This window comes from Anomaloglossus baeobatrachus, chromosome 7 (genome assembly GCF_048569485.1).
Source record: "Anomaloglossus baeobatrachus isolate aAnoBae1 chromosome 7, aAnoBae1.hap1, whole genome shotgun sequence".
Lineage (NCBI taxonomy): Eukaryota > Metazoa > Chordata > Amphibia > Anura > Aromobatidae > Anomaloglossus > Anomaloglossus baeobatrachus.
Window position 1 is genome coordinate 206,304,671 of NC_134359.1, and position 24,709 is coordinate 206,329,379.

The following is a 24,709-nucleotide window of genomic DNA, read 5'->3' on the forward strand; positions in this document are numbered from 1 at the left end:
GCAATATGGTTAATCTGGATGATCTGAAGGTTTATATGGGGAAAGGTAGGCGGAGATTGAGAGCTGTGGCCAGTCCTGGTACTATGGGACATGAGGTGTTGCATAGGTATATATGTATGGATATAGGGTGAAACTCTATCCTTGTACTTGTGATGATTAGAGGTGATTGGAATTAATATAGGAGACTGTCAGCAAGGATGAGAGTAAGATACATATATATGCATATGTCCAAGGGGCAACACGCCTGATACATCTGAGGTCCCCTACCTGTATATATTTTCCCTTAGTATTGTGACCACCTCTTCTTATAATGACTTATGGTTGCCATCTAGATTTGTTGTCTTTCCTTCCTCTTTGCCCTTCTCATGTTTGACCTGCTTGATGCTATTGGCAATGATTGTGGGCTTCTAAAGAAGTATAAAAACATTGAGCATAATGACGATTGGGGGATTTGCTTGCCGTGACTGAGTGTGACCTCGATCCCAGCCTGTGTGCAGGTGGTAAGCTGGTGCAGGAGAACTTGAACCGCTGCACTATCCATGCTGTGCGCGGCTGTATTCAGGCTGGGGGTAGTCTTGCTCCAGAACACGGCTGCTGGAAGTGGGCCGTGCGCACGCGCAGGAGCCCTGGCATCGCGTTGCCATGGCTGCCGGGCCTGCGTGCGGCCCGCTCCTAGCCGGAGCCGGAGTGAGATCATTTCCGGACACACCCCCAGCAGGAAGAATGACCGCGCCGGTACAAGCATGGAAATCTAATTATGCACCACATGTACACACGCTGCGGACAATATTTAAGGAGCGATGGCTGGATGGGGTGAGTATCCGCCTCCTGACGAAGCCCAGGTGGTGAAACGCGTTGAGGCGCGGAGGGTGGGAGCCGCATTTACTGCTGGAAGGTCTGTACAAACTACTTTTGTTATACTATATGCTACTTTGGCTATTGAATGTGGGGAATGTGACTACAATTCGTAGCATACACTTGTGTTTGATTGAGTAGTGTGGACTGGCAATAATTATACATACTTGACCGCCCTGTGGTTATGGGTAAGGATGGGTGCGACACATGACTGACTAGGTGATATACCATCTTGGTGCCGGCTGGTATATATGGGTGCTCCCTGACTCAGACTATATGAGTCAGTGACTGGAGATTGTCTTATCTCCCTGATATTTTACCTTGAGGGATATGGACTAGCACCTGCAACAAGCTAAGTCTACTGACTATATAATTATATACAGGCCGGATTAATATACTCTGGCAGATTTAGAGCCAGAGGGTAGGGATTTTTTCACCTCCCTGGTATATCACTGTGAGAGATATGGACCAGGTGGAATGTTATATACTAGACTCCTGGTGGTCAGTGTTGCTGAATGGTTCCCATTATATATGAGGAGTGCCAGCCATATGGTGATAGTGTGATTTGTGGATAGAAATGGTGATTGAGAGTCAACTGTGCAAACCACTAGGTTAATAAATAATGTGAGATTGATACTGACAGCCTGATGTCTGTCTACCAAGCTGGATATTGGTCTAACCCCACACGTACAGAGACCTTATATATTTTATTTAGGACAATTGTATGTACATTTATGCTCCCTGGTCAATAAGATCTGCTCTATATATGAGGAATTTTGCTGGCCCCCACTCTCCTTCCCCCCAATGAATGGGGAGTCGTAGTGGTAGTTCTTCTTTCCTTGCTGTACCCTATTGTCCATATCTGTAATTTTTAATATTTTTTGCTACAAATAAAGATGAATTTTTAAGGAATATGAGCATCATAATATTCTTTCTAAGGATATAAGTGGTTTCTATGATTGATAGGTGCTACCCTGAGTTCTACAAAAAATGTGGTATATGTGGTTATATTAGCAGGGATGCTGCAGCCAGCGCCAAAAACGCTGATAAAATGGCGCCGGAGCGAGGAGAGGGGGCGGGACCTGCTCTGAGAGCGGGATCTGGAGGGCCAAGGAGATTTACAGGGGAGGAGACATGTGCTCAGAGAGGAGTGTCCCTCCCCTGTGCCGAACGGCCGCTGGGCGGAGCCGCACTGTCCCTCTGCATGATTGACATGCAAGGGCAGTGAAATCGAAAGTAGGCCTCCGGCGAAGCCGGGCCTAAATTTAAGCGATGCGGCCGGCGAGCAGGCACCCTCGGCGCGGTTCTCAGGCGACAACCAGAGAACCGGCCGGAAATGTCAAAACAGTTACACAGCACACTCTCCCCAACAATAAAGTACAAGGGACCCCCCGGGTATAAACGTCTCAGATACTTAGCTTGCTGAGACGCAGGGTTCCAAGTCCCTGGGGATGAGTGCTCCGTCCAGCAGGATCCTGAAGGGCTGCGGATGGAGACCGGCCTCCTGCAAAGCAAGGAGAACCGTGCTGGCTCCCACTTCAAGCCAGAGCCCGAGGGATGGTGAAGGAGCGCGGCATGTAAGGCTCCAGCCTTGGATTCAACCTTAACAACACCGCCGACACAGTGGGGTGAGAAGGGACATGCCGGGAGTCCAGGCTTAGACCCGCTTTTCTTCAAAAAACTTTCCAAAATGAAATCAGATGAGAATGCATGTGTGGATGTATGCCTCCTGAACACAAAGCAATGAACTGGCTAGATCTGGTATCCATATATGCTATGTGCACAGTAGAGGTTCGGCTGTTCCTGCACAGGGCGCATGCGTATCCGCAAAGTGAACGCCACATTCACACATCAATAAGGGTGCCTGGCCAGCATAAATGAATATAAAAATTACAAAATGATGCTGCAGTAACACACCAAGGCAACAAAAAGTTGTGTGCAGGTTACCTGCAGCCGTCCTAAATCAGGATGACTATATGTGACAACAGGATTAATGATTTCACAATGACATGACCGTGTACTGGAAATATAATATAAATATGTAGATCACTAGTGCGGGCCACACACATATATCATGCAGGGAATTAAACCTCTGCAAGATAAATAACAGTGATTAGTCTGGTCCGCCCAGTAGGTAAATTCCAGCAGTCCTGCACATGACATGTAAATACACACAGAGTGTATATCACAGCAGTGATCAACCAAAATCAGTGACATAAATAGTACCACAATGGCATGCCAGAGAAGTGAAAAGATAAATGCAAACTCACTGCAGCCGTTTTAAAGCAGTATAGCTGCACACAATACCAAAAATAACATTCTTTACAATGGTATGTCAGTGCAGCACACAACAATGATGCCTGCTGGTCAGGAACACTGTCATGTCATTGTGAAATCATTAATCCCGTTGTCACATATAGTCATCCTGATTTAGGACGGCTGCAGGTAACCTGCACACAACCTTTTCTTGCCTTGGTGTGTTACTGCAGCATCATTTGTAATTTTTATATTAATTTATGCTGGCCAGGCACCCTTATTGATGTGTGAATGTGGCGTTCACTTTGCGGATACGCATGCGCCCTGTGCAGGAACAGCCGAACCTCTACTGTGCACATAGCATATATATTAGGTGGACTTGATTAATCACTGTGCGTTCCACCTTGTAGAGGTCTTTGCTCTTTTTGCATGGAATTTATGCGTTGTCTGCATTGGTGACCTACACACTTACACCTGACCATTAGCACGTAGCCTTGTGGAGGTAATGTCTCCATCCATTGTACTATCCGATAGTGTGATTTCCACAACTGTTCAATTCTCTGCACTTTGCACTCCATAAATTGCTTTTAACTGTCTGTGTCTTGCATATGTGTTAAATAAAGAATTTTTTATATTTTTACAAATGTGGATATATGGCTCCATTTTTGTATAGGTAAACATGTATAGGGGAGCTTTTCCCAGTAAACCTTATGGTTTAATGAGGTCTAGTCCCTGGTTCAAATTTCTGAACCCAGGAACTGACTACAATTACTGTCGGACATGTATCTTAGGCATAGCTGTGTAGAGAGCTTATATGCATGATGTCAGAAATGTATTCAAATAAAATAAAGAGCTGACTGCGGTGGTCTCTGCACTGGCCACACTCAGCAAGGAGTCCACGGGCCTGCAGGCAGCAAGAACCATCTTCAGGGGCTGCATGCGGCCAGCGGGACACGTGTTCGAGACCCCTGTCTTAGACTGACCTTACACCCACCCACATTACCTTTTGAAGAGACAATGTTGACATATTTTCAGTATATTTTTGTTTATTTCTATTCTCATCAAATAAAAAGATACACAATTACAACTTTGTAACACACTAGTATTATTATCAATTGCCACGACTGTTATTAACTTTATCCATATAAAGCTAAGAATGACAAGTCACCAGGGCTTTTAACTCTTGGCTCAGCACGGTTACTGCTGTCTTATTGTTCCTCGCATTACTATAACACTTACCAAACAGTAACTTTTGTAGCAAACTGCAGTGTCTTCTGAATTTAAGATTTCCGCCAATGCACTATATAAATCATCCAGAGGTTCTGCTCCTGTACGTTCATGCTGCAGAGAAGAAAGAGTGAAGAATTACGACCTTAATATTATCTTCAATATGTATAATTCTCAGCACATAATATGTCTTCACTATGCAGCTTCATATTTAAATAGAAACAATATAGTTGTACCCACAGAGAAATGTACTTGTTTTATTCATAGATGATGTGTAGAAAATAGGAAAACATTAAGAATGATCCATCTGCTGCGCAACTATGGAAGACAGCAGATTTACAGAGCAGCTAACTTTTAATCATTTTACAACAAAAAAATATAGAGTTAAAGGAATATCTGGGACTGTGCTTATTTTTCCCCATCTTACAGGCAAGTAGGTAGTTGCGCAACTGCCTGCTTGTTCTGCTTTGACTTACAGGTTATTAATGGGGGGGGTCTCATAGACTCCTATTCATTACTAATCAAGGGCTTGACAGCTGTGATTTTTGACAAATCACTGCTGTAATCAACTCCATATATTACCCTGATTGCCACCCCACCAGGGCAATTGGGATGAGCCAGGTAAAGTGCCACAATTGGCGCATCTTATGAATGTGCCACTTCTGAAGCAGTTGCAGGCTAGTATTTTTAGGCTGGGAGGTGCTAATTTCCATGGCTCTTCCCACCCTGATAATACTAGCCACCAGCTGTCAGCTTTACCATGGCTGGTTATAAAAAAATGGGGGGATCCCACATAATTTTTTTAAATGATAGGATCCCCTCTATTTTTGATTACCAGCCACGGTAAGGCAGATCGCTAGGGTTGCAGCCCATAGCCGTCTGTTTTACCGGCGCTTTTCCAAAATATGGCATGAGCTTACACAATTTTTTTTTTATTGTTTTACACTACTATACAGCAAACTGGTCGGCGTATATTGCAGTCTGCAACAAATCACAGATGCTGGCGAAGAGGGAGAGGGGGATGCAGTGAATATTCATGAAGCTTAATGAGTGGGCCAGGAAAAGAGTCTGACTGCAGTGCTATCTTCCGGGAAACATGGTATGTAGAACTGTGCTCCTCTTACCCCCATTTAGCTTCCTTTTGTAGCCCCTTATCCCTTAATATGGCCATTTTACAGCACAGAACTTCTCGTGCCCATTGACTTGTATGGGATTCGTTAGCTGTGGTCAAGTTCAGTTCACCAAACCGGACTTTTTTTTTTTTTAGACTGTGCCGATTCAGCGCTCCCGAATATCCACGGGTCCGCTCATTACTATTTGTAAGTTCTTAGCACTATAAGGGAAAATTAAATCAGTCCTAGATAACCTCATTAAAGTGTTATTCCAAAATCACAATGTGGTCTTATGAGAAGTAATTTGTCCTAACTTAAAGGGAATCGGTCAGGGCTTGTTATGTAATTGAGAAAGATTTTGTTATGTAATCGAGATAAGAATGACTTAGGGGCAGAGAGCCCAATTCCAGCGATGTGTCACTAACTGGACTGCTTGGTGCAGTTTTGATAAAATCACTTTTTCTTTGCTGCAGAACTAGCGGAGTTCAGAATGCTGAGCTGTGCATAACCTCGACCACACTCGATTGACCGGTTCCTGAGTATGATGTGAATTGTTAGCAAACTGACAATCAGAGGTGAGAATGGGATTACACAGATTATCCTGACTGTCTTGCATGAATACCTAGTACTGTAATTGTACCGCCCCCGTGCCAGCGGCCGAGCCGCTGGGATTCGGAGCCGCGGTGGCTCGAGGGGTTTCCGGATCCGGGGGGTCCGCGGGGACACTCAACTTAAAAGAAGAGGGGGGATATGTACAAAAGGGATTAGAAAGTTCGTGACGCCACCCACGGTGCATGGTAATGTGAGGGACCACCGCTGCCGTTAGGGAGCCCGGTGACGATGGTTTGGCAGCCTGATGTTTAACCCCTCCATGGGTAGGGGGTTTGTGTCCCGGGGCCCATTGGATGGATGGTACTTGGGGTGCCGTTGGGGGTAGGAACAGAGGTTTTCAGTGCACTCACTCAGTCCAGGAATAACAACACCGACAGCTTGTAAACCAGAATTCTGAGCACCACTGCAGCTTCTAGTGAGCACGCTTGGGTCCGTGCCCTTGGTGTTGCTGTTAGCCTGTGGCCCTTTCCTTGGCACCTTTGTCTCTATTTGGACCCTCGGGCATAAAACTCTTCGGGTCCCGCTCACCCGTATAGCTAACGGAGTGAGCTTGCTCTCAGAGTTCACGCCTAGGATTTGTTTGGACTGTAGTGGGAAAGTCCTATCCCATCGGTGTGCTTGTACCCCGATTTTGGAGTGGGTTGGGGATGAATCTTGAACTCTTCAACCCCGTCGGGTAAATTACCGGAACGCGTGAAGCTACTTTCCGGCCTAGGGTCCACGTACCCAGTCGTGCCCTGGCCCCTGCCCGGTGATCGCTCAGGGCTGCCGGCTGCCATCCTCGGCAGTCCGTGCCCCTTGACTCAATCCCCTGCGACCGGGGTTCCAGCTGCTACCAGGCCCAGACCAACGTCTGCCACCTAGTAACTACAGGAGCCCTGCTCCAGGCCGGCGACCTCTCCCTCTCAGAGAGTCACCTCAGCCTCCTTCCTCCACTCTCCTCTCCCTTGCTCAACTCTCGCTCAACTGTCACTTTTTCCACTTTCCCCTTACCAACCCCTCATATGAGCGGCCCTATTCCCTTCACGCACCCCAATGGTGGGTGGGTCTAGTGTAAAGTGTTTCTAGGATTTTGATTGGCCAAGCTGTTAGCAACACTAAAGGACGGGACCCGTAACCAAGGAGGAGTGGATATTGTGCAGAAGGGCAGATTGCACAATACCCTGCGACGACCTGATAGGCCAGGGCGTCACATAATGATAATCTCTTGCTGATAAAAGAAGGATTTTTGTGTACTCACCGTAAAATCTCTTTCTCTAAGTCTTCATTGGGGGACACAGGACCATGGGTTATGATGCTGTCACTAGGAGGCTGACACTAAGTAGACAAAAAACGTTAGCTCCTCCCTAGCAGTATACACCCTGAGCCGGAGGCGGACTCAAATCAGTTTGGTACACAAGCAGTAGGAGGAGTACAAAAACAACCATACCCAATTCAAGGTAACAACAATAACAAAGTCGCCGTGCTAAAAGTGGCCGAAAAAAAACAAAAAACAAAAAACAAGCAGGGTGGGTGCTGTGTCCCCCAATGAAGACTTAGAGAAAGAGATTTTACGGTGAGTACACAAAAATCCTTCTTTCTCTTTCGTTTTTTTGGGGGATACAGGACCATGGGACGTCCAAAAGCAGTCCCTGTGTGGGAAACAGCAAGCACAGCAGACAGGAAGAAAACGGCCTCCCCCGACAGGCTTGTACAATATCTGAATGCTCGTACCTTATTACAGGTGTGCAACTGCCGCCTGCAAAACCTTCCTCCCAAGACTGACATCCACCAATGCTTGGGTGTGAACATGGTAGAACTTGGTAAAGGTATGCAGACTAGACCAGGTGGCGGCCTTGCAGACCTGGTCGGCCGACGCCTGATGCCTAATTGCCCAAGAGGCTCCCACTGCCCGGGTAGAGTGCGCCCTTACTCCCCGCGGCGGAGACCTGTCCCTTATCCGATAGGCCTCGAATATGGCGGAACGGATCCATCTGGCAATCGTGGCCCTGGATGCCGGCATACCCCTCTTGAGACCGAATGGAAGGATGAACAGACTGTCCGCCTTGCGGAAAGGTGCGGTCCTGGAGACATAAATTCTGAGGGCTCACACCAGGTCCAAAGTGTGCAAGGTCCTTTCCAGGCTGTGAGAAGGACCAGGACAGAAGGACGGAAGGACAATCTCCTCGTTTAGATGGAACGGCGAGACCACTTTGGGCAGAAAGGAAGGGTCAGGCCAGAGAACCGCTTTGTCCTGGTGGAAGACCAAGAAGGGCGAACGACAAGAGAGCGCTACCAGCTCTCAGGTTCTTTGTATACAGGTGATGGCAACGAGGAACACCACTTTCCAAGACAGCTGGGAAGGGGAAGAATCTCGTAAGGGCTCAAACGGAGGTCCTTGAAGCGAACCCAGGACTAGATTAAGGTCCCACGGTTTTAATCTGCGTGCGAGAAGCGAGCGGCCTCTGAAAAAGGATTGACAGAGCAGACACTTGGCCCTTAAGTGTGGCGAGCGAGAGGCCTGTATCCAGACCTGACTGCAAGAATGCTAGCAATGAAGTAATGGAGAAAGAGAGAGAAGAGATGTTGTGCTCCTCACACCACCGGATGAAGGCTCTCCACGTGCGGTAATATATCCTTGACGAAGATGGCTTCCTGGCCCTAATCATTGTTTGTATCACTCTTGATGAAAAACCTGCCTGAGCTAGTACCCAGGATACAATAGCCAGGCCGTCAAATTTAAGACCTCTGAGTTCTGGTGGAAGAGAGGTCCCTGCCACAGAAGATCTCGATGGTCTGGAAGGCGCCACGGGGCGTCTGCGAGGAGCTGAGTGAGTTCCGCGAACCATGCTCGCCTGGGCCAGTATGGAGCCACCAGAATGACTGGGATTCCCTCTGCCTTGATCTTCTTGAGAACCCTCGGGATCAGGGGAAGCGGAGGGAAGATGTACGGGAGCCTGAACTGGCTCCACGACAGGGTGAGGGCATCGACTCCTAGCGCCAGGTGGTCGCGGTACCGTGCGACGAACCGTGGAACCTGACAGTTGAATCGGGAGGCCATTAGGTCCACGTCCGGAGTTCCCCATCTGCGGCAGATCTGGTTGAAGACTTCCCTGTTGAGGGACCATTCGCCTGAGGCGAGGCCCTCTCTACTGAGGAAGTCCGCCGCCCAATTGTCCACGCCAGGGATGTGTACTGCCGAGATCAGGGAGTGATGAGCCTCGGCCCAGTGCAAGATCTTCTTGACTTCTCTCATCGCCCTGACGCTCCTTGTGCCTCCCTGGTGGTTGATGTAAGCCACCGCCGTGGCATTGTCCGATTGGATCCTGACTGGGCAGCCCTGTACTAGGTGCTGAAAATATTGCAAGGCTAGCCGGATGGCTCTGATCTCCAGAATGTTGATCGGGAGACAACTCTCTCGGGGCGACCATCGGCCTTGCGCTGTGTGATGCCGGAATACTGCCCCCCAGCCTTGGAGACTGGCATCGGTGGTCACTATCCTCCAGTGGAGGGGAAGGAATAACCTTCCTAGCGAGAGGTTGCGACGACTGGTCCACCAACAAAGTGCGTGGCGGGTCCCCGCCGATAGGCGAAACCTGCGGTCCAGAGAAAAGGGAGATCTGTCTCACTTCTTCAGCAAGGCCAGCTGGAGAGGCCGAAGATGAAATTGGGCAAAGGGTACCGCCTCTATCGCCGCCACCGTCTGACCGAGGACTTGCATACCGAACCTGATGGAAACCGGGCGCGGACGGCGGAGAGAGCACGGAGGCCTCGTTGCAGGGAAGAGATCTTCTCTTGTGTAAGGAACACTCGACCTTGGACAGTATCGAATACCATGCCTAAAAAGGTGATCCGTCAGGCCGGGTCAGAGTGGACTTCTTCCGATTGATCAGCCACCACAGCCGCGAAACGGTGTCGATCGTGATCTGAACTCCAAGACGACAGTCCTCGAAGGAAGAACCTTTGACCAACATATCGTCTAAGTACGGGATGACCATAACACCTCTGGAATGTAGGACGGACATGTAAGCAGCCATGAACTTTGTGAAAACTCTGGGGGCAGATGCGAGGCCGAAGGGAAGAACCATGAACTGGAAGTGGTCCTCTGCTATCGCAAAGCGGTGGAATTGTTTGTGGGATAGGGCTATCGGCCTGTGAAGATAGGCGTCTTGAATGTCCAGCGACGCCAGGAATTCGCCGACCTCCATGGACGCGATCACAGAGCGGAGGGATTCCATGCAAAATGCCCGAGGCCTCACCGATCTGTTGAGAAGCTTTAGGTTGAGGACGGGGCGGACAGAGCCGTCCTTTTTGGAGACCACAAAGAGGTTGGAATAAAACCCCATGAAGCGTTCTGAGGGAGGAACTGGCACCACGACTCCGGCTTGAAGGAGAGATTCTATGGAGAGTAAGAACGCGCGAGCACGCTCGGGAGACTCAGGCGGGCGAGATTGGACTGGAACCGAGCGATGGGGTGCCGATTCTGTACGTGCTTGGGACGGATTTGGGGGAGAGATGTACTCTTTCCTCCCGTCGCCTCGGAGATCAACTGGTCTAGCTTATCTCCAAAAAGACGTTCCCCCGAGAAGGGCAGGGAACTCAGCGACTTTTTAGAGGCTGCATCCGCATTCCAGGTCCGGAGCCAGAGGGCTCGACGGATGGCCAAACTGTTGCTGGAGGCCTGGGCCGCGCAATTAGCTGATGCCAGGGTGGCGTTGAGAAGGTACTCACCCACGAGTCAAATCTGCGAAGTGATGAGAACCAGACTTGGATTGGCAGAAATGGCCCGGAGTCCGCTGCGTACAGTGTTCGCCCCAGGACATCAGTGCTTTCGCAACCCAAACCGAGGCAAAAGCCGGGGAGAGGGATGTGCCCGCTGCCTCGAAAGCGGACCGGGCCAACCTGTCGATGGTACAGTCCGTGGAGTCCTTGAGAGACGTACCGTTAGGGAGAGGAAGGACTGTGTGAGATATCAGGCGGGAGACTGGCGGGTCGACCACCGGGGAGAGCCTGCCCATTCCTTTCGGAGCCCTTCAGGAAAGGGATAATGTAAATTAACGGACTTACCGCTGGTAAATGCCCTGTCCGGCTGTTGCCTGTGATTTCGCAGTAACTCAGCGAACTCTGGATGTCCACTGAATGCGTTATGGGCCCGCCTCATCCGCTTGAAGGAGACCTGGGTGCTCCGAGAGGAGACGGGGTCCGCCTGTACCTTTAGAGTCTGATTCACTGCTTCTACCAGGCTATTCACCATGCGCCGAACATCAGCAGCCTGCTCGGAATCCAGCAGGGGTGCTGCATCTGAATCATCACCAGAGAGGTTGGAGGACTTCCGGGAGGAGTGGTTGTCTGGACCAGGGCCTCTGCGACCCTGGGGAGTAGTACCCACAGGGCTGGAGAGGATGAGGTATGAGGAGAAGATACCTGCAGTAAAGAGAAAACACAGGTATGAGACCGATGAGCGGCACCGAGAAATATGAAAAATACGCAAAAAATCAAATGGCTGAGGGGGGCCGAGACGGCCCACATAAGCCTCCTACGACACTAAGCAAAAACTGGTTTGAGCCTGCCTCCGGGTGTATACTGCTAGGGAGGAGCTAACTTTTTTTGTCTACTTAGTGTCAGCCTCCTAGTGACAGCGGCATACACCCATGGTCCTGTGTCCCCCAATGAAACGAAAGAGAAACATTGATAGTATTGAAATTATATAGCCTAGTAAGTGACACATCCCTGGAGTCAGAGTTTCTGTCCCTTCAACATGCTGCTCTCAGATAACATAGGATAAACTTCCTGACAGATTCCTTTTAAAACATTGTTAGGCCCTGTGAGCTCGGTGTTTTTAATGCGTTTTTTGGTGCAGTTTTGGGTTCCGTTTGTTGCCCAAATCTGCATGTCTATCCTTATCCCAGCAAAGTCAATGTGAATTCTGAAATGCTGTGCACACTTTGCTTCTTTTTTACTTGCAGTTTTGGGTGCAGAAAAAGAAGTAGCATGTCAATTGTTGGTTAATATTTTCATGCGTTTTTTTTAGCCCTTTCAGCCAATGATTTCACTAAAAAAACGCATGGAACAAAAACGCACTAAAACCACATGCATTTTTTTGGTGCGTTATTCTGCCACAACCAAAAACTCAGCATGCGCATATACTCTTAAATGAGCCCAGTGTTGCTCATATTACCCTCTAAGTGAATGTGTATACAAAGTTTTATAAGATATTCTTCAATAAGCCTTCCCAAATCATTTAAAAACCACTTGACTTTTCCTATTCATTTTTAATAAAAAAAATCATTTTACTAGCACTTTTTCCAAAAACTAACCAAAAAAGGAGCATTTCATTTCGAATATTCAACTAGAGACCTGTTGTTTTTGACGACCTCAAAACAAAATCTATATAACCATTCCCTTATGTTTCCTCTGCAGTGGCCATTGAATCTGTCCTGCTGTAGTTCCATGGCTCATGGCTGAGCATGCACAGTGCAGTCTCTTTGAGCTGGCTTTCAGCATATGTATAATATACCACCACCACTGACAGAGTGTATTGCCCCCTGGTCTGTGCAATGATTGTCATATACACTAGTCGGTCAGCCAAATGTTACCTTCTGCCACCTACATCAACATCCTGTAGTTGTGCTTTAACATTATTGATATGTTAGCTGATTTCCAACACAGAGCAACTGCCCTGCACTCTGCTCTGCCAGCACTTCTCTTACATAACCATTCAAAGTTGATTTTTTTAATGATGAAAAAGACATGTTTCAACTTGACTTTTACTCCCTTAACCAACAGTGTCATTAGCTTGGGAACCCTAAAGCTCTTAAAAGACAACCTCTTTGAGATTGCAAGTGGGAATCCGGCTATTCATGGTCTCATCAGTTCTGAGCTAGGAACCACTTTTTACCAAAATGTACAGATTGATCACCTTTTTGATTAACTCAGACAAGAATAGTCTTCTGTATTGCAATGATGGTGGACACTTTTGACAAACTGGATGATTGATGGTCTGTGAAGAAGAAAAGCACTCATTAGCAATCAATGAATCCATAGTTTACCAAAGACCAACAGAGTATACACAACTCCCACAATGAGCTGACTGTACAAGATAAAAAGGCTCAATAAGTGCAATTAGTTTCTAGAGGAATAAACATGCCACCCCGTCCCCCTGAAAAGGATATGGGAAGAAGAGCAGCTAAGGTTTATTTTGGTTTCATATGATGGAGCGATTACCATACCATATATCAGAGCCGTGTGATCATCATATGACTGGGAAAAAGTTTTATCCACCAGTATATACACAATAAAGGGCTCTATTAAATGACAGCAGTAAAGATCTTAAAAAGAAGAACGGATGCACAAACTTTATTTGAAAATTGTAGGACTTTTTATACAAAAACAGACATTTTCTCAAATTAAAGTACCCTTTCTATTCAAAGAAGGGAATTTTGTTTACTTACCGTAAATTCCTTTTCTTCTAGCTCCTATTGGGAGACCCAGACAATTGGGTGTATAGCTTCTGCCTCCGGAGGCCACACAAAGTATTACACTTTAAAAAGTGTAACCCCTCCCCTCTGCCTATACACCCTCCCGTGCATCACGGGCTCCTCAGTTTTGGTGCAAAAGCAGGAAGGAGGAAACTTATAAATTGGTCTAAGGTAAATTCAATCCGAAGGATGTTCGGAGAACTGAAAACCATGAACCAAAAGAACAATTCAACATGAACAACATGTGTACACAAAAGAACAACCAGCCCGAAGGGAACAGGGGCGGGTGCTGGGTCTCCCAATAGGAGCTAGAAGAGAAGGGAATTTTGTATACTTACCGTAAATTCCTTTTCTTCTAGCTCCAATTGGGAGACCCAGACAATTGGGTGTATAGCTACTGCCTCCGGAGGCCACACAAAGTATTACACTCAAAAGTGTAAGGCCCCTCCCCTTCTGGCTATACACCCCCAGTGGGATCACTGGCTCACCAGTTTAGTGCAAAAGCAAGAAGGAGGAAAGCCAATAACTGGTTTAAAGACCAATTCAATCCGAAGAAACATCGGAGAACTGCAACCATTCACATGAACAACATGTGTATCGAAAAAAACCCCTAAGAAAACAGGGCGGGCGCTGGGTCTCCCAATTGGAGCTAGAAGAAAAGGAATTTACGGTAAGTATACAAAATTCCCTTCTTCTTTGTCGCTCCATTGGGAGACCCAGACAATTGGGATGTCCAAAAGCAGTCCCTGGGTGGGTAAAAGAATACCTCGTGGTAGGGCTGTCAAACAGCCCTTTCGTACAGGTGGGCAACCGCCGCCTGAAGGACTTGTCTACCTAGGCTGGCGTCTGCCGAAGCGTAGGTATGCACCTGATAATGCTTGGTAAAAGTGTGCAGACTCGACCAGGTAGGTGCCTGGCACACCTGCTGAGCCGTAGCCTGGTGCCGTAATGCCCAGGACTCACCCACGGCTCTGGTAGAATGGGCATTAAGCCCTGAGGGAACCAGGAGCCTAGCAGAACGGTAGGTTTCAAGAATTGGTTCCTTGAGCCACCGAGTCAGGGTGGATCTGGAAGCTTGCGACCCCTTACGCTGACCAGCGACAAGGACAAAGAGTGCATCCGGGCGGCACAGGAGCGCCGTGCGGGAATGTAGATCCTGAGTGCTCTCACCAGGTCCAACAGATGCAAATCCTTTTCAAATTGATGGACTGTATGAGGACACAAAGAAGGTAAGGTGATATCTTGATTGAGATGAAAGTGGGATACCACCTTAGGGAGAAAGTCCGGAATCGGACGCCGAACCCCCTTGTCCTGGTGAAGACCAGGAATGGAGATTTGCATGACAGCGCTGCTAGCTCGGACACTCTCTGAAGAGACGTGACCGCTACTAGAAAGGCCACTTTCTGTGAAATACGGAAAGGGAAACAACTTTCAAAAGCTCGAAAGGCGGCTTCAAGAGAGTCATTAGAACCTTGTTCGGACTCCAGAGCTCTAATGGCCGCTTGTACGGAGTGATGAGAAGACAAACTCCCTGCAGGAACGTGCATACCTGCGGAAGTCGGCTAGGCGTTTCTGAAAAAATACAGATAGCGCTGAGACTTGTCCCTTAAGGGAGCTGAGCGACCAACTATTTTCCAACCAAGATTGTAGGAAGGAAGGAAAAATAGGCGATGCAAATGGCCAGGGAGAAACTCCTTGAGCAGAGCACCAAGATAAGAATATCTTCCACGATCTGTGGTAGATCTTGGCGGACGTTGGCTTCTTGGCCTGCGTCATGGTGACAACCACTCCTGAGATAATCCTGAAGACGCTAGGATCCAGGACTCAATGGCTACACCGTCATGTTCAGGGCCGCAGAGTTCAGATGGAAAAAAGGGCCCTTGAAACAGCAAGTCTGGTCGGTCTGGTAGTGGCCACGGTTGGCCTACCGTGAGGTACCACAGATCCGGGAACCCCGACCTCCTCGGCCAATCTGCGACCAATGTTGAACTGAGGCGTCCGCCGCCAGAGCTCGATGATCGTGAGATTGTGCTATGAAGCCGGAACAAAGTTGTTGTGCCGTGACGCCATTATGTCGACGTCCGGCATCCCGCAGCGGCGACAGATCTCCTGAAACCCGTCCGGGTGAAGAAACCAGTCCCCTGCGTCCATACCCTGGCGACTGAGGAAGTCTGCTTCCTAGTTTACCACGCCTGGGATGTGAACTGCGGATATGGTGGATGCCGTGGCTTCTACCCACGTTACAATCCGCCGGACTTCCTGGAAGGCTTGCCGGCTGCGTGTTCTTCCGTGGTGGTTGATGTATGCCACCGCTGTGGAGATATCCGACTGAATTCGGATGTGCTTGCTTTTCAGCCACTGCTGGAAGGCTTGTAGGACAAGATACACTGCGCTGATTTCCAGAACATTGAGCTGAAGGGTGGACTCTTGCTGAATCCACGTACCTTGAGCCCTGTGGCGGAGAAAAAACTGCTCCCCATTCTGATAGACTCGTGCCTGTCGTAACTACCGCCCAGGATGGGGGTAGGAAGGACCTTTTTTCTGACCATGAGGTGGGAAGAAGCCACCACCGTAGGGATTCTTTGGCCGCCTGAGAAGGGGAGACGTCTCTGTCGATGGGCGTCGACTTCCCGTCTCATTGGCGGGGAATGTCCCATTGTAGTGGACGCAGATGAAACTGCGCGAAAGGGACTGCCGCCATTGCTACCATCTTACGTGAGAAGTGCATGAGGCGTCTCAATGTGTGCGACTGATCCTAAGGAGAGATTGCAGCCTTGTCTGTAGTGAACGCTGTTTGTCTAGCGGAAGCTTCACTATCGCTGAGAGAGTATGAAACTCCATGCCTAGATATGTTAGTGATTGGCCCGGGGTCGGATCTGACTTTGAAAAGTTGATGATCCACCCGAAACTCTGGAGAGTCTCCAGCGCAACGTTCGGCTGTGTTGGCATGTTCCTTAAGAGGGTGCCTTGACAAGTAGATCTCCCAAACACGGGATCACAGAGTGACCTTGAGATTGCAGGACTGGTACTACTGCTGGCATGACCTTAGCGAAGACCCGTGGGGCTATCGCCAGCCAGAAGGCAAGGTTACGAACTGAAGGTGTTCGCGTCTTATAACAAAGCGTAGAAACGCTGGAGCTCTGGATCAATCGGCACGTGGGGATAAGCATCCTTGACGTCTATCGATGTTAGGAAATTTCCTTGAAACATTGAGGCGATGACGGAGCGGGGGATTACATCCGGAACCGCCTGGTGTTCACGAGCTGGTTGAGCCGTGTTAGATCCAGAACGGGACGGAAATACTCGTCCTTTCTTGGCATCGCAAATAATTCGGAGTAAAAACCGTGACCTTGTTCCTGAAGAGGAACGGGGGTCACCACTCGTTGTGCCTTTAGAGTGCCCACCGCCTGCAGAAGAGCGTCGGCTCAGTCGGGAGGTGGAGAAGTTCTGAAGAATTGAGTTGGAGGACGAGAACTGAACTCTATCCTGTACCCGTGAGACAGAATGTCTCTCACCCAACGGTCTTTGACCTGTGACAGCTAAATATCGCCAAGGCGGGAGAGCCTGCTACCGACCGAGGATGCGGAGAGAGGAGGCCGCAAGTCATGAGGAAGCCTCTTGGGAGTGGGTTTTCAGGCTGTCTTTTTTGGGCGTGACTGAGCCCGCCAGGAAACTGAGCTCCTCTGATCCTTTTGAGTCCTCTTTGGACGAGGAGAAATGGGACCTGCCCGAGCCTTGAAAAAACCGAAAACCCCGACTGTCCCTTGGTATGTTGGGGTTTGTTTTGTCTGGGCTGAGGTAAGGAAGAATCCTTACTCTTGAACTGTTTAATGATTACATCTCACGCACACTAAACAGTCGGTCAGCAGAACAAGGCAAACTGGTTAAGCCCTTTTTTGGAAGCAGAATCTGCCTTCCATTCAGTTAACACCCAGGCCCTGCGTAAAACCACGGAGTGAGCGGACGCCACTGTCGTACGGGGCGTAGAGTCCAGGACAGCATTAATCGCCTAAGACGCAAATGCAGACATTTGAGCGGTTAAGGATGACACTTGCGGAACAGATGTACGTGTGACCGTGTCCATCTGTGTAAGACAAGCTGAAGTAGCTTGGGGTGCCTCTACGGCTGCTGGAGCTAACAGCGCGCCGATAGCCTCATAGATGGATTTCGACCAGAGATCCCTCTGTCAGTCAGTGGCATCTTTAAGTGCAGCCCCATCTTCCACTGCAACTATGGATCTAGCTGCAAGCTGGAGATTGGAGGATGCCCCTTGGGACACTGGGTCCAGCCATTGCCCACGTCAGGGGGTAGGGATAACGTGTATCCTCAGCCGTTTGGGGAAGCGCTTAACTGGATAAGCGTGGTGTTCCTGGACTGCCTGTGTAAAGTCAGGGTGGTCAAGGAAAGTATTTAATTTACGCTTGGGATACGTGAATGGAATTTCTCCTGCTATGAAGCTGACTCTTCCACCGGAGGAGCTGGGGGAGAAATAACTAACATTCTATTGATGGACGCTATGAGAGTATTGACTATGGCGTCACCATCAGGTGTATCCAGATTGAGAGCGGTCTCAGGATTAGATCTTGAGCAGTTATCTCCGCCACATCACACAGAGAGTCCGCTTGCTGGGACCCTGACTAGTGTGATGAAGTCGATGGCCGCTCATAGTGAGCCTCTCAGACTATCTGGGACTGTCGTCCGTGTCAGAGCCGTCACTCTGGGAAGCACATGACCCCTCGGAGCTCAAAGTTGTTCCCACTGAGGGGGACCATGGATAATGTGAACAGTGGCCATGGATTTGAGAGACTTGTCTGGACTGCAAGGCTTCTAGTATCATAGCCATAGTCTCAGAAAATCTGTCAGTAAATACTGCAGGCACCGTCCCCATGTCCTGGACGGTTAGCAGAGACTCCGTAGTATACAATGGGGGTCTATGTACACTGCCGGCCATATAGCCATACATGCTGTACCGGCTGCATAGAAAACATGTGCTTCTGCACCTCTGTTTTACACAGACAATATGCTGTTATGTCCTCCGCACAATCAAGGAGGGTATATACAAAAATGCAGCTAAACAGTGCAATGCATAGTGAATAAACATATATGTATATGTGCACTTCGGCACTAGTGGAGTCAGCCCCACAGGTGCTGCTTAACGCCTGGTCACAGCGGTTGTGTGACTATCCGAATCCCTGCCAGGGATTCCTAAACTTGTCTCTTCTGTCGCTACAGAAAACACTGACAAGAATGGCTGCCGGCGTCCTGTGCAGAGGAAGAAGCCGTGGGCGTGCCTGAGAAAGTGCGGGAATCCGGCTTCACAGCGTACACAGTGAGAGGGGTGGAGTATGCAAAGCATACTCCAGCTCTCAGCGCTGCCGGATTCACCGTGCATCCAGTGAGAGGGGTGGAGTATGCAAAGCATACTCAAGCTCTCAGCGCTGCCGTGCTGTGCAGCGTTACGCCCCTACCCTGACTGGCAGGTCTGTGGGCGGAAACGAAGTGAGACTAGGCCGCGCAAGCCGGGGACTCGAGTGATAAGCGCGGCCGGCATATAAGCCTTGGTCGGCGCGGAAGTCCCCGGCGCACCACAAGTCCCAGCCGCGCCCGAAATAAAAATGGCAACGGCGGTTAGCGCGGTAGTCCCCTAATACACTAACACACCCAGCAAGCTGTAGTGTGCGATGGCACTAGTGCGGGCAGCGCCGCCGTCCCTGGCGCACTAACACACCCAGCAATGCTGCCGTGTGTTCGTGCGCGGTCCCCACAGGGACACAGAGTACCTTAACGTAGCAGAGCCATGTCCCTGAGGATACTCCGCTCCATGTCCAGCAGATTCCCAGGAGCTGTGGATGGAGCACGGCCTCAGTGCCTGGAGACCGATAGGATCCCACTTCACCAGAGCCCTCAGGGGGATGGGGAAGGAAAACAGCATGTGGGCTCCAGCCTCTGTACCCGCAATGGGTACCTCAACCTTACAAAACACCCGACAAGAGTGGGGTGAGAAGGGAGCATGCTGGGGGCCCTTTAGTATGGGCCCTCTTTTCTTCCATCCGATATAGTCAGCAGCTACTGCTGACTAAACAGTGGAGCTATGCGTGGATGTCTGACCTCCTTCGCACAAAGCACAAAACTGGTGAGCCAGTGATCCCACTGGGGGTGTATAGCCAGAAGGGGAGGGGCCTTACACTTTTGAGTGTAATACTTTGTGTGGCCTCCGGAGGCAGTAGCTATACACCCAATTGTCTGGGTCTCCCAATGGAGCGACAAAGAAAAAGGAATTTACGGTAAGTAAACAAAATTCCCTTCTTCTTTGTCGCTCCATTGGGAGACCCAGACAATTGGGATGTCCAAAAGCAGTCCCTGGGTGGGTAAAAGAATACCTCGATAAAAAGAGCCGAAGACGACCCCCTCTTACAGGTGGGCAACCCCCGCCTGAAGGACTCGCCTACCTAGACTGGCGTCTGCCGAAGCATAGGTATGCACCTGATAGTGTTTCGTGAAAGTGTGCAGGCTAGACAAGGTAGCTGCCTGACACACCTGCTGAGCCGTCGCCCGGTGCCGCAATGCCCAGGACGCACCCACGGCTCTGGTAGAATGGGCTTTCAGCCCTGAAGGAAGCGAAAGCCCAGAAGAACGATAGGCTTCCAGAATCGGTTCCTTGATCCACCGAGCCAAGGTTGACTTGGAAGCCTGCGACCCCTTACGCTGGCCAGCGACAAGGACAAAGAGCGCATCTGAACGGCGCAGGGGCGCCGTGCGAGACACGTAGAGCCGGAGTGCTCTCACCAGATCCAACGAGTGCAAATCCTTTTCACATTGGTGAATTGGATTAGGGCAAAATGAAGGCAAGGAGATATCCTGATTGAGATGAAAAGGGGATACCACCTTAGGGAGAAATTCCGGGACAGGACGCAGAACCACCTTATCCTGGTGAAAAACCAGGAAGGGGGCTTTGCATGACAGCGCTGCCAGCTCCGACACTCTACGGAGCGATGTAACTGCCACTAGAAATGCCACCTTCTGCGAAAGACGTGATAAAGAGACATCCCGCAGCGGCTCGAAAGGTGGCTTCTGAAGAGCCGTTAGCACCCTGTTAAGGTCCCAGGGTTCCAGCGGACGCTTGTAAGGTGGGACTATGTGGCAAACTCCCTGCAGGAACGTGCGGACCTGCGGAAGTCTGGCTAGACGCTTTTGAAAAAATACGGATAGCGCCGATACTTGTCCCTTGAGAGAGCCGAGAGACAAACCCTTGTCCATTCTGGATTGAAGGAATGAAAGAAAAGTGGGTAAGGCAAAAGGCCAGGGAGTAAAACCATTATCAGAGCACCAGGATAAGAAGATCCTCCAAGACCTGTGATAGATCTTGGCGGACGTTGGTTTCCTGGCCTGTCTCATGGTGGCAATGACATCTTGAGATAACCCTGAGGACGCTAGGAGCCAGGACTCAATGGCCACACAGTCAGGTTGAGGGCCACAGAATTCAGATGGAAAAACGGCCCTTGTGACAGCAAGTCTGGACGGTCTGGGAGCGCCCACGGTTGACCCACCGTGAGATGCCACAGATCCGGGTACCACGACCGCCTCGGCCAATCTGGAGCGACGAGAATGGCGCGACGACAGTCGGACCTGATTTTTCGCAGCACTCTGGGCAGCATCGCCAGAGGAGGAAATACATAAGGCAGTCGAAACTGCGACCAATCCTGAACTAATGCGTCCGCCGCCAGAGCTCTGTGATCTTGAGACCGGGCCATGAATGCCGGGACTTTGTTGTTGTGCCGTGACGCCATGAGATCGACGTCCGGCGTTCCCCAGCGGCGACAGATCTCTCGAAACACGTCTGGGTGCAGAGACCATTCCCCCGTGTCCATGCCCTGACGACTGAGAAAATCTGCTTCCCAGTTTTCTACGCCCGGGATATGAACTGCGGAGATGGTGGAAGCTGTGGCTTCCACCCACTGCAGAATCCGTCGGACTTCCTGGAAGGCTTGACGACTGCGAGTGCCGCCTTGGTGGTTGATGTATGCGACGGCAGTGGCGTTGTCCGACTGGATACGGATCTGCCTGCCCTCCAGCCACCGATGAAAAGCCAATAGGGCTAGATACACTGCCCTTATCTCCAGAATATTGATCTGAAGGGATGATTCTATCGGAGTCCAGGTTCCCTGAGCCCTGTGGTGGAGAAATACCGCCCCCCCACCCTGACAGGCTCGCGTCCGTGGTGACCACAGCCCAGGTTGGGGGTAGGAAGGATTTTCCCTGCGACAGAGAGTTGGGAAGGAGCCACCACTGAAGTGACGTCTTGGTTGCAAGGGAAAGAGAGACGTTCCTGTCGAGGGAAGTCGACCTCCTGTCCCATTTGCGGAGAATGTCCCACTGGAGTGGCCGCAGATGGAATTGCGCGAAGGGCACTGCCTCCGTCGCTGCCACCATCTTCCCCAGGAAGTGCATGAGGCGTCTCAAGGGGTGTGACTGACCCCGAAGAAGAGATTGCACCCCTGCCTGCAGAGAAAGCTGTTTGTCCAGCGGTAGCATGACTACCGCTGACTGAGTATGAAACTCCATCCCGAGGTAAGTCAGTGATTGGGTCGGTGTCAACTTGGATTTTGGGAAGTTGATGAACCACCCGAACTGCTGGAGCGTCGCCAGAGCGATGGTAAGGCTGTTTTGACACGCCATCTGAGAAGGCGCCCTGACTAGAAGATCGTCTAAGTAGGGAATCACCGAGTGGCCCTGAGAGTGTAGGACCGCCACAACGGATGCCATGACCTTGGTGAACACCCGTGGGGCTGTCGCCAGGCCGAAAGGCAATGCCACGAACTGAAGGTGTTCGTCCCCGATGGCGAAACGCAAAAAGCGTTGATGTTCGGGTGCGATCGGCACATAGAGATAAGCATCCTTGATGTCGATCGATGCTAGGAAGTCTCCTTGTGACATCGATGCGATGACCGAGCGGAGAGATTCCATCCGAAACCGTCTGATGCTCACATGTCTGTTGAGTAATTTGAGGTCCAGAACGGGACGGAATGAACCGTCCTTCTTTGGCACCACGAACAAGTTGGAGTAAAAGCCGCGACCATGTTCCTGGGGGGGAACAGGGGTCACAACTCCTTCTGTCTTCAGAGCGTCCACCGCCTGAAAAAGTGCATCGGCCCGCGCGGGGGGCGGAGAGGTTCTGAAAAAACGAGTCGGGGGACGAGAGCTGAACTCTATCCTGTAACCGTGAGACAGAATGTCTCTCACCCATCGGTCTTGAACATGTGGCCACCAGGCGTCGCAAAAGCGGGAGAGCCTGCCACCGACCGAGGATGCGGTTCGGGGATGCCGAGAGTCATGAAGAGGCCGCCTTGGAGGCATTGCCTCCGGCGGGTTTTTGGGGGCGTGACTTAGCCCGCCACGCATAGGAGTTCCTCTGGCCTTTCTCCGGCCTGTTGGACGAAGAGGATTGGGGCTTGGCGGAGGGACGAAAGGACCGAAACCTCGATTGTATTTTCCGTTGCTGAGGTCTCTTCGGTTTGGACTGGGGTAAGAAGGAGTCCTTTCCCTTGGATTCCTTAATAATCTCATCCAATCGTTCGCCAAACAAATCGGTCGCCAGAAAACGGCAAACCGGTTAAGAACTTCTTGGAAGCCGAGTCTGCCTTCCATTCGCGCAGCCACATGGCCCTGCGGACTGCCACAGAATTAGCGGATGCCACCGCTGTACGGCTAGCAGAGTCTAGAACTGCGTTCATGGCGTAGGAAGAAAAGGCTGACGCCTGAGAAGTCAAAGACGCAACCTGCGGAGCAGAATTACGTGTGACAGCATTAATCTCAGCCAGACAAGCTGAGATAGCTTGGAGTGCCCACACGGCTGCAAAAGCCGGGGCCAAAAGACGCGCCCGTGGCTTCATAGATGGATTTCACCAGGAGCTCTATCTGCCTGTCAGTGGCATCTTTTAGCGATGAGCCATCTGCAACCGATACCACAGATCTAGCCGCCAATCTAGAGACTGGAGGATCCACCTTGGGACATTGAGCCCAACCCTTAACTACGTCAGAGGGGAAGGGGTAACGTGTGTCAGTAAGGCGCTTAGTAAAACGCTTGTCCGGAACCGCTCTGGGCTTCTGGACAGCATCTCTGAAGTTAGAGTGATCGAAAAATGCACTCCGAGTACGTTTAGGGAACCGAAACTGGTGTTTCTCCTGCTGAGAAGTCGACTCCTCTACAGGTGGCGGCGGGGGAGATAGATCTAACACCTGGTTGATGGACGAGATAAGGTCATTTACTATGGCGTCCCCTTCAGGTGTATCAAGATTGAGAGCAACGTCAGGTTCAGAGCCCTGAGCTGCGACGTCCGCCTCGTCCTCCAGAGAGTCCTCAAGCTGGGAACCCGAGCAGCGTGAAGAAGTCGGGGAAGATTCCCAGCGAGCCCGCTTAGCCGGTCTGGGACTGTGGTCCGGGCAGGAGTCCTCCACGTGAGACCTAGGGCCCCCCCTGGGGGCGCGCTGCGGCGCGGACAGAGAGGGGCCTGGAGGCGACGATCCAACAGGGCCCGGGGCCTGTGTAAGGACCGGTCTGGACTGCAAAGCTTCTAGCAGCTTGGCAGACCATTTGTCCATAGACTGAGCCATGGATTGTGACAGAGACTCAGAGAGTTTTTCAGCAAAAACGGCAAACTCTGTCCCTGCCGCCTGGACCGGGGTAGCAGGGGGGGTCTACCTGTAAAATAACCCTGTGCCTTGGCACCCTTGCTCCTTGTGGACGACATGTTGTTGTCGCCTAGGAGAGTGATCACTGAGGGTATATGGGAAGGGGTATGCAGCCCGACCGAACAGAAATATATATATATATATATATATATATATATATATATATATATATATATATATATATATATATATATATATATATATATATATATATATATATATATATATATATATAGTATCTATTCCGGCACCCTAAGGGGACCAGCACCGGGTGACCGGTGCGGCTTACCGACCGCTAAAAAGCGGAGCGTGTGTCCTCCAGATTCCCTGCCTTAGGTCTCCCAGAGTTGCAGAGCTCTTTTCAGGTAATCCTCCACCGGCAGAATGCCAAAAAAATGGCTGGCGGAGCTCTCTGGGGAGGAGTGGAGCCGTGGGCGGCGCTAAAAAAGTGCGGGAATCTGGGGTCCCCACAGTGATCAGTGAGGGGGGAGGAAACATACA

General features: G+C 50.3%; 1 protein-coding gene across 3 annotated transcripts in view; it reads right to left on the reverse strand.

Moving 5' to 3' along the window:
• EEF2KMT (eukaryotic elongation factor 2 lysine methyltransferase) overlaps window positions 1-24,709 on the reverse strand; it is a 114,733-nt gene that overhangs the window by 60,939 nt on the left and 29,085 nt on the right. For all 3 annotated transcript variants that reach the window (XM_075317882.1, XM_075317880.1, XM_075317881.1), the window contains 2 exons: window positions 12,961-13,041; window positions 4,351-4,452 (listed from right to left, as the gene is read on the reverse strand). In XM_075317882.1, coding sequence (XP_075173997.1) covers window positions 4,351-4,452; window positions 12,961-13,041 — 183 coding nt within the window. The remainder of the gene's footprint in view (window positions 1-4,350; window positions 4,453-12,960; window positions 13,042-24,709) is intronic.